Here is a 10,000-nt window from a genome sequence, read left to right on the forward strand (position 1 = left end):
GGAAAGAGTTCAACTTCGTAAGTTGTGATAAATGTGCACAAGGACATAAATCTGGCACCTCTGCCTGAGGCGACATACCTATTTTCTAAATTCTATCTATGTGTTTATTTACTTAAGTTAAAGTTATTTCATATTTTGCTTTGGCTTATTTAGCCTACTTAAACTGTTTGTTAACAGTTAAGGTCATTGCACACGTTTTTCCGATTTTTCGTATTCCTCATCCTTTCCTATCAAAATGCATGCTACGGATGCGAAAAAGCAGAAACTCGAACCTGATCCGATTTTTTTTTTATGAAGGACTAAAGTTTCGGAGGCAGTGTGTGACATAATGTGAGGTTGTATTTATTTTTTAACGTGCGAAAATTTCTGACTGGGTGTGAAATGACCTTTAAACTGTTTGTTTAGTAAATCGTTTGGTGCTTGTGTATCAAGCAGTAGGCTACTTTTAAAAACTGCTATTTGTGCTTTTGTTTTAATGGTTAATGTTTAATAACGCTAATAAAAAAATACCCAATGTTTTTGTCAGGTGTGGTGCTTTGGTTTAGCATGACTTCATCTTATTTAAAGACAATCATGTTTAAATCCTGCTATTCTGGATGTTAAGTTGAAGGAAGGAGAGAAAGTCCGCGGGCGGGAGTGGAACACGCAGGTTGCGGGAGCGGGCGGTCCTGGTCAGAAATTCAGCGGGAGCGGGTTTAAGAAAACAGTCCCGTGCAGGGCTCTAGTGCGACGCACTGTTTACGATACACATACTAAAGCGCGGACGACGCTCGCGGTGTTTTCATCTTCTGCCGTCTCACTATATGATGATATTAACACACTGCTGCTCTGAGAGTCATTTCATTAGCATTTTAGTTTAATTTGAGAAAACTACCGTCATATCACATGATACACAGCAAGTTCCTCACGGCAACCTGTCAAAATAAAAGTTTAGTTTAACGTTAAGAGCAGTCTTAAGACTCAATGCTACTACTAATAAATATTAATAAATCTTTATTTTTAAAGGAATAATCCCATTTGTTGTATTTTTAATTTTAACAGTAAACATCTGTTGTGCAGCACTTTGTTTGCCAAAAAATAAAAGGGTTTAATTTTCATTTGATTAGGATAATGTTTTATGCCTTCATCTGATTACCAGAAAAATTAAGAACATTTTATAGGGTCCTATTATTGTTTAAGAAAGGACCTTATACAAAAAAAGAATAGGTTTAAAATACAGGCCTGTGGGTCTTAATTTCGTTTTATTAATCCATCTTTTGTAAACTGATGTTTACTGTTAATTTTTTAGAAATATCAATAGCTTTTGTATTAAAACTATATTCACTGAATGTAAAAAAAAATAAATAAAATCGAATCGAATCGAATCGGGACATCTGAATCGATACCCAGCCTTAATGATGTCATTACGTTGCTGTCTTGCCGCCAGCCAATCGCTGCACTGCTGATCATGGTTTCGAGTATCGATACATCTGCCCTTTTCGGGGAACACGAGAACGCGCAGTAATCTTAGACAACTTAATCCAGATATTTTAATGTAATACGCAAATCTCAGATGTAATAAGCGACGTACGAAGAACAGGCCCCAGGTCTCCAGAAACAGCTGCATCAGCTCAGAACAACAGCAGCCCAATCACCTGCCGGCTCCAGAACAAACGAGAAAAAAATCTGATATTTACATTTAGCAGGTGCTTTTATCCAAAGCAACTTACGAATAAGGACAATGGAAGCAATCAAAACCAACAAAAGAGCAATGATATGCAAGTGCTACAACAAGACTCAGTTTGCTTAACGCAGAACACGTAGCAAGGTGTTTTTTTATATAATAAAAAGAAAACAAGTAGATAGAATAGAAAAAGAATAGAGAAGCTAGTGTTAGAGGCCTTTTTTTTTTTGCAAAACGCAAACTTCTAGAGGCATACAAGTATGAAGTAATGAATTTAGGTAAAGGAGTGCAGAGCCAGTGCTGGTTTTGTAGGTGAACACTAACGCCTACTACAGCTATTGGTAGCCAGTGCACATTGATAAACAGAGGTGTGACGTGCGTTCTTTTTGGCTCATTAAAAATTAATCTTGCTGCTGCATTCTGGATTAATTGTAAAGGTTTGACTGAACAAGAGCTTGAACAAGGAGCTGTGAAGCATGATCCGAAAGAAAGGGCCTGATCTTCTTGATGTTGAATAAAGCAAATTTAAAAGAAGTACTCAGGATATTTATAAATTATTTTCTTTTAGACTTTCACATTTTCTGTTGCAGACGAAACACAACAAAATATGATGAATGGGAGCAATGTTAACCCCCTGGGGTCACAGCCCACACTGGTCTCGCATTTTCTTTATGACCGCAAAAAGAACTAAAAATACTCAGTTTTGATCGTACAGATAAGAATAAGGTATCGTTTGAAACTGCAAAGGGTCTACTTTTATTTCTGTATAGTCATAATAACAACGACACACTGTGCTTTTGTAAAATAAAGAAAATAAACACGGTGCGTTCTCTGCCGGCTCTGTCACCTCTCTTCACAGACACGTAAATAAAACAACATGAATCTCCGCGAATACTCGCCTCAAATACATGACAAATATATGTATAGAAAGCTTGAAATGTATACTTTTAAATGAAGTCACATCCAAAACAAATATTCTGTGATAAAGTAATCCGTATGAAACCAACGCGATGTCCAGTTTTCCCGTCTCAAGCCGATCGCGCTTTTCAGATTCAAACATCCACGTGAGACGCTAATGAAACATTAGCGATGAAAAGAAGGACACGGTTATTTCTGAGGCTAACCTTCCTGCACGTGTGTTTGTAGGAGTCAGATACAACATCTATGTGAGGACAGCAATTAAATCAATCATGCAAGGTGATTTGCTAAGGTTTGCAGTAGTCAGGTTACTGGTATTAACGCTTTTATTTAACATTCAAAAAAGCTTGTCTCGACCCATTTCGCTCCTGTTTTGTTAGTCGATTACACACCTGATTATCATCAGCTCTGCTCGTTTGCGACCCTGCGCTAACTCGCACTGCTCTTGGTAGATTGAACATTATGGAAATGATCTGCATCTGTGTTCTTTAATTTGCACATGGTCAGTAGATGAGCAGAACGTTCCACTCCCATCTGCACTCTTATGCCATTGCCCTGTTTAGTACATTTTCTAAAGCAATGGTAAATGTGACGCAGCTTTACAGGGAAAACAATATGGCTGGAGTCAAAAACAGTCGATTCCTCTCACCTCGTTAAACTCTTTAGTCAGGTGACTGATTATATCAGCGTTCTGCAGGCTGCTGAACATCTCTCTGGAGACGACACCTGAAACAGCACGTTCATTTGATTCAAGCCTTGTCCAAATACACACACTTGCAGTCTTTGCACGTGAGCACTTATATGATGTGTTTCCTGTATCTGGCCCAAGTGTTCAAGTGTGCAGAGCTTTTCATTACCTGATGAGACACACTTACAGTGTTGTAAAAATGCAAGTGTTTACAGAGCTTTATTTTTATTTTAAATACTTTGCATTTTAAAATCAATTTCTATATGTCTGTTCAGTAGTCTCTATAACATGACATAATTTAATTTGTGGTGCTTCTAAATGCGCTCTGAAGTGTGGGTGTTTGGGCAAGACATCAGAAACACACGCCGATATCAGTGATGTTTGTGTCTTACGTCACCTTTACAACCACTGCACTGAACCACAAAGTTGATGAGCTCCAGAAGCCCCGCCTCTCTGTCTCTTCTATACTCCTCCAGCCAATCATCTATCACCGTCTAAGAGAGACAGCCAATCAGAGGACTGAACACATGAAGCCCCCCCCCGATCATCACCATCGGTGGTCTCTCACCAACAGAGCGCTGCGGCCGGACCGAACCGCTTCATACAGATGACAGGCATCAGCGCGGCCGAGGGGGCGGGACTCCTCCGGGGTCTGTGATTGGCTGGAGCCGCTGACTGACGGATGACGAACCCTCTTAGGAGACTCCAGACAAAGAGAGAAAGGCTTAAAACACACCTTCATACTGTGTGTGTGTGTGTGTGTGTGTGTGTTTGTACTCACTGCTGCTCCCTGAGTTGAGTTCAGTTTCCTCTTGGAGGTTTTCAGCTGGAACTCAAAGTCACTTCCGGTCAGAGAGACGTCCTCGTCCTCCGAACTGTGTCACACACACACACACACACACACACACACACACACACACACACATCGTCAGGAGGACGAGGACATCATCAGCACAAAAGCACTGGTATGTGTGCGTCACTTGGTTTACCTGTACAGCTCGGACTCATCCATGCTGCTCTACAGATCAACACAAACACAAATCAGTTATTGATCAGCGGCTCGGTGTCGATCACATCGATCGATCGATCAGCAGACAGGCACACATCTGTGTGAAGTGTGTATTGGGTGACAAACCTCTCCCTTGACTTTTCCATCAAAATATTTTTTTTTCTTTTTGTTTCCTTGTGTGAAAGCCATAATTTAATAACACAACAACAGTTTATTAAATAATTAAGTTTTGAGTCATATTAGAGTTTGTTTATATATATTTTCAGTTATTTCTCTTCATCAAGTACACACACCACTTCTACATCATATTTTCGTTTATTTTTAATGACTTTTTCCTATTTCATTTGTTGTTGTTATTGGCATTATACATGTTTAAAACTAGTATTTATGTGCGAAATCTTGTATGTTTCTCACACTTTTATTGACACAAAATTAGATGTTATTATAAGTTACTGTTCATAGTCTGATCAAGGCAAGGCAAGTTTATTGATATAGCACATTTCATACACAGTGGTAATTCAAAGTGATTTACATAAAAGGAAGTGAAATAGTCATTAAAAAAAATTAAATAATCACAGCAATAAAAACAAGGAATTAAAAATAAAAACAAGGAAATGATATAAAAATTTATTTAAAATGAATTTAAAACAGTTAAGAAGATCAGAGGTAAGTATTTTGCATTATCAGTCATTTTATATTAACAAAAATGGTCAGTAGTGTTACTGTCACACTTCCTTAATTCATGAAATAGAATTATATAATTTATGAAAGACAAATTATAGCAGCACTCTCACTTAAGCCTAAATTGGAAAATCAACATTTTTTGGAAAATGACCCTCTTAATCTGCATTATAGCGATAAAAATAGCGATTTCAATATCAAGGGCAGTAATCGACTGTTATTTTTGTCATTACACAAAAGCAGACACACGTGCGTCGTAAACAATCGATTAGAAATCTCTCAGAAAGCACTTACTAGTGATGCCTCGAAGCGCAATGAGTTTATAACTGATACACGGTCATCTCTAGCTCTGTTTACTCTCCAATTACGTGCGTCACTTACTGCGTGATTGCGTAACTCGGCAGTGACCAATCAGATTCTGAACTACGACGAATCCTGGCGCGACGCACGCGTGAAGCCGCGATGATTAAGTGTAAAAGTTGTCGCCTCTCCAGATCTTGCATTTTTAATTCCTCTGCCCTGCGCCTCGCTGCTTATAATGCGTTCTCAGAACAACCCACAATCAAATAAATTCACATTCTCCCACAGACTCGTGTACAGTCGGATTCGGGGGTTGAACGCGATGTATGGAGCGTGTAAGCAACCAGGGACGATTCTAGGATTTTCATTTTAGGGGGGGCTCAGCTCCCAATGAGGGTATAATAACAAAAAAATAAATAAATATTTACAAAAAAAATGATTGAAAATTTGTACAAAAAATTAACAAGCAATTAAAATGAGCACTGACTGAGGGATGTCGGTCACTGTCTTTAATCATTTCTATGCATAACTGTATGGTAGTTAATGCCACATGCACTATAATATTATGTTCTATATTGAAAGCTAAATTTCCAAATGAAAATAGCAATAACGTGATCGTTATAAAGTATGCGTTCATATGTGTTAATGGCTTTGCTGAAGGAAACAGCTGTGGTGTGATGAGTGGTGAATGCAGCGAAAACTTTATAGTAGATTGGAAACCGATTGCTCTCCCATGACTTTTTGTAAACTGTATTTATGACAAAGAACTGCATAGATGTAGATATTATAACAATCTATCGATAAACACACACCTTCCTCTCCTCTGCGCCACCGCAGTCTGTGGACTGAAGAACGCGCAGAAAGGGGAGGAGCCGAAGTCTGCCGCCGTTTTCATTTGAAATTTAAAGGGGAAGAATCGCAAGATTTTTAGGGGGGCTGAGCAGAAATTTAGGGGTGCTAAAGCCCCCCTAAAAATGGCCTAGCGACGCCCATGTAAGCAACTAAAGATAAATGAGAAAAAAAGGATAAATGTACTTATTTAGAAACATTGGCTGGACTCACAGACCTCCAGAGATTTGAGCGCGTTTTTTCTGTCAGTCACAAATGTTCGCGCCTTTCATGACGTAATAAATTAACCCCATTTTTGAGCCTCTTCTGGATAAAATTAATATGGAAGAAACAATGAGCCAAAGCCGCTGAGAGATCGGCTGATCATTGACAGAATTAACATGATGCTGTGTGTTTCATATTTAGCCTCATAACCACTTCAGTTCTGTGTTGGTCAAGTGTTTAAGGGTCAGTTTCCCTCTGCTCTAGCATTAGACCGGTGTAATCGACAAAGAACCGAGCAAACCCGCGGAAACACGAGCGCTAGGATCCAGAAAACCTGCTACACTCCAGAAAAATGATCAAATCGTACGTTTTTACATGAATTAAAGCGGAAGCTAAACCAACAGAAGTTACCTCAGAATCAGAACCTGTGGAGTAAAGCTACTTCAGTCTGAAGAGCGACTCACCTCAGAATCAGTTAATGGGCGACTTCGGAAGATTTCCAATAATTGATAACTATCGGATGCTGAGTGAAGTTATTGATCTGCGCGTGAGTGACAGCGCGGGAAACCCACCCCGGTTACCAGGCAGAGCTCGCGGCTTGCTGGAAAATGATTGGCTGTTGACTCGGGTGGTCTGAACAATGATTGGCTAAGAACTGAGCAGAGTGAAGTCTGATTGGAAGAATCCCGTTGTTTGTGCAGATCCTGATTTTGTGCATCAATGCTGGCAAATCTCAACTTTTCATAGTGTTTCTTATTGTTTCATTACCTATATTAATATTAAGGGTAATTAACAAAAGTGCGTTGTTTATGAAGCTCAGGTGATATTAACAGTATCTTCTTCTTCACTCACCGTAGGAAGCGTATGGGCGACATTAAAAGATATAATGTTTGCTTTTAATAAAGTAAATGTTGGAATTAATGCCTGTTTTCGGAGTGTTTTTCAGGATCAGCTTATGCCAAATCTAGTTAACTAAAATAAATAAATAAATAAAAAGATTAAACCTTGTTGTAACTGTTACTGACACATTTTACTTCAGTGTGGAAAAGTCCCAAGACTACCAATGCTATTTTAAAATATCTTAATTATTGAAATTATTCTCTTTCAGGGTGTGAAATTGAACACGAGGGCTTCATATAGATGTACTGCTCTAACGAAATCATTTCTATTGGACTCATTTTATTAATTAGCTGTATTCACCGCCTTTATGGATATTTTAAAGAGGACATGAGGTTTAGGTGTAAGTTACTGTTCTAACAGAAATACAAACTGAACGGTTTTTACTTCACCAGTCCTTTTGAACGCACATTTGAACTTGCCATGTTTGACCATACACCGCCGTTTATTGCGCCATATGGCGTTAATTATGGCGTTTATTCGTTGATGCGGACATGAGATTGTCATATAGGTCTACTGCTCTAACGAAATTAACATTTTGAACAGTTCTTTCTTTACCAGTCCTTTTTATGGACCCTTAAACTAGCAATATGGAACAAAACAAAATATGCCGCCTCCTACACCATTAGCCCATCTCCTCACTGTTGTTCGTAGTTTTCTCTCCACTGTAACTATAACTATAACTATAACTATAAGCATCACGAGCCTCGCTTCAGAAGTGCTTCTGCATGTGAAGACCTGCTCAGATGTTTTTCCTCAGGATGAAAATAAGAGCGATAAAAGGGATGCAAGTTTCAGGAATGTGTCGCGTCTGCAGAAGCTGTTTTATTAGCAGCTTTTAAAGTTTCAGCTCGGCGGAAAACATCTGTTTTTAACTAAACCGGTAATAATCCGGCGACGGCGGCTCGCACGCGACTGCACCGGTGAAAGCCGTCAGACCCAGCGCTTTAAATCTCTAACTATCGATGTTATGTGTTCAGTTTTATTTAAGGAAACGTAACACTGTAGTAATGCAAAGTTTGACTCTTTATTATTCCTGTGGCTCGCGCGGTGGCGCGGCGCTGGGCGTGGCTTCCACGGATCTGACCAATAGTGGCGCTGAGCGCGAGTGATTGACAGCAGAGCGGCGGAGGGCAGGTATAAAGTCACCTGTGCGCGCTCAGTGATGGGAGAGAGGCATCACGGGAGAGGTGAGTGAAGACTCTGTAACACTTACAGAGGGTTTTACTAAAGCTGCAGCTGAATGAGCTTTTCGTGACTTTGTTCCTTGTTCCTCTGGATATGTTGAGAAACATTATAATGCATGTCTGCAGGTCAGAGGTCATGATGTCTGCGGTGAGGCTGCTGTCTGCGCTCCTTCTGCTGCTGCCATGTGAGCTTTCACTCCGTTCTCGTTCATGCACTGTGTATTTCTCAACAGCATAAGCAATTGTGTCCGTCTTTTTGTATATTTTGTCACTTATCTTGAAGGTAAATTGTGCTAAAATGTTTTACTCAAGGTCAGCTCGGGGCAAAATCCCTGATGAATGTCCTTAAACAGGAAGGTGAACATCTCTGTACTCAACTGAAAGGATCTAATGGTTTATATGTCTTGATGAAAATTTTCTCAGAGTTCCCGTGTGTGTGTGTGTGTGTGTGTGTTAGGTGCTGCTTCAGTCAGTATCGACTCCAACAAGGCGAATGAATTCCTGTCCAGTTCTCGGCCGAGACGCAGCGCTGATCCACGCTGGCACAGGCAAAGTCCAGACTTCCAGGCGTATTACAGATACTACAGCAGCATCGGACACACCGAGGGCGTAAGACGACGGCAGACCCTCACACATCACTTACAGCCCTTATCTGTGTATCTGAGTTCTGACCGGCTCTTCCTCCCGCAGCTGTACGAGATCGACCGGATCCGCATGCTGTACCAGCAGATGAGGCACCTGGAGCAGGTCTACGGCCCCAACGCCTCGTACTACCAGAGCAAGCTAGGGGTTCCGGTTCTGCCTCCGCTTCCCAAATGTGACCCAGCCAAAGACAAGAACTGCAAGCCGGCTCCGCCCCCAGCCGCCGTCAAAGCCCCCGTGGCTCCGCCCACCACGCAGGCTGACGTCGTCTATCTGTGCAACAGCAAAGACCCGCAGTGCAAGCCGCACATCGTGTACATGCCGCGCGGAGCCGTGCCGGTGCTGTGTGACCCGCGATATCACCCCACCTGCAAGCTGCAAGGCCCCGCCCCCAACCCCGCCCCCTCCAAGAAATCCGATCCGGCCCCGCCCCCTCCACCGGCCCCCATCGTCTTCAAGGGAATGGAGTACGACTGCGACCCGTACTGGGACCCGGACTGCCTGATCGATCAGCCGCCGCGGGCCGTGAAGGGTAAAGCTCCGCCGCCGGTGCTGGAGGACGACCAGCCGGAGCTGGAGCCGGAGCCGGTGCCGGTGCCAGTGAAGGTGAAACTCCCACACCCGTATCACGGCCGCCTTTATCCCTACAACTACCGCTCCGAACTCTACGACCCGCTCCGACACGCGTACCCCGCGGCCGAGACGCCGGACAGCGCCTAGCGTCCCTCGCTTCACTGCTTCATTCACTGTGTTTGATGTAAAGCTGAATAAAGTATGGAGTGGTTTTCACTGCTGTGAGTGTGTCTTACTGTCGGAGATGAGGGTCTGTATTACTGACTGTTACCTAACGGCTAGCTATCACGTGTGCCTTAATAACCAATCACGTTACAGCCTTGACATCACTGAACTTCAGTCAGAGTTGTGCGACACTTCGTCGCCGTTCACGGATACCACAGGAATGA

The 10,000-nt window shown here is 41.8% G+C and overlaps 2 protein-coding genes across 5 annotated transcripts in view; one reads left to right on the top strand and one right to left on the bottom strand.

The window, feature by feature from the left end:
* LOC131552916 (cohesin subunit SA-1) overlaps positions 1-6,912 on the bottom strand; it is a 57,196-nt gene extending 50,284 nt beyond the window's left edge. For 2 of the 3 annotated variants that reach the window (XM_058797119.1, XM_058797117.1), the window contains exons 1-6: positions 6,777-6,912; positions 4,259-4,287; positions 4,051-4,144; positions 3,838-3,972; positions 3,667-3,763; positions 3,231-3,307 (exon numbers count right to left, since the gene is read on the bottom strand). In XM_058797119.1, the coding sequence (XP_058653102.1) occupies positions 3,231-3,307; positions 3,667-3,763; positions 3,838-3,972; positions 4,051-4,144; positions 4,259-4,281 (426 nt within the window). In that variant the 5' untranslated portion in view covers positions 4,282-4,287; positions 6,777-6,912. Of the gene's footprint in view, positions 1-3,230; positions 3,308-3,666; positions 3,764-3,837; positions 3,973-4,050; positions 4,145-4,258; positions 4,288-5,253; positions 6,027-6,776 lie in introns of those variants that run through there. The other variant, XM_058797118.1, reaches the window with a different exon arrangement.
* LOC131552918 (uncharacterized) overlaps positions 6,094-10,000 on the top strand; it is a 4,257-nt gene continuing 350 nt past the window's right edge. The window contains exons 1-6 of one of the 2 annotated variants that reach the window (XM_058797121.1): positions 6,094-6,555; positions 8,303-8,399; positions 8,523-8,581; positions 8,709-8,753; positions 8,854-9,005; positions 9,087-10,000. The exon at positions 9,087-10,000 is cut by the window's right edge and continues 350 nt beyond it. In XM_058797121.1, coding sequence (XP_058653104.1) covers positions 8,533-8,581; positions 8,709-8,753; positions 8,854-9,005; positions 9,087-9,758 — 918 coding nt within the window. In that variant the 5' untranslated portion in view covers positions 6,094-6,555; positions 8,303-8,399; positions 8,523-8,532 and the 3' untranslated portion in view covers positions 9,759-10,000. Of the gene's footprint in view, positions 6,556-7,415; positions 8,400-8,522; positions 8,582-8,708; positions 8,754-8,853; positions 9,006-9,086 lie in introns of those variants that run through there. The other variant, XM_058797122.1, reaches the window with a different exon arrangement.

This window comes from Onychostoma macrolepis, chromosome 14 (assembly GCF_012432095.1).
Source record: "Onychostoma macrolepis isolate SWU-2019 chromosome 14, ASM1243209v1, whole genome shotgun sequence".
NCBI lineage: Eukaryota > Metazoa > Chordata > Actinopteri > Cypriniformes > Cyprinidae > Onychostoma > Onychostoma macrolepis.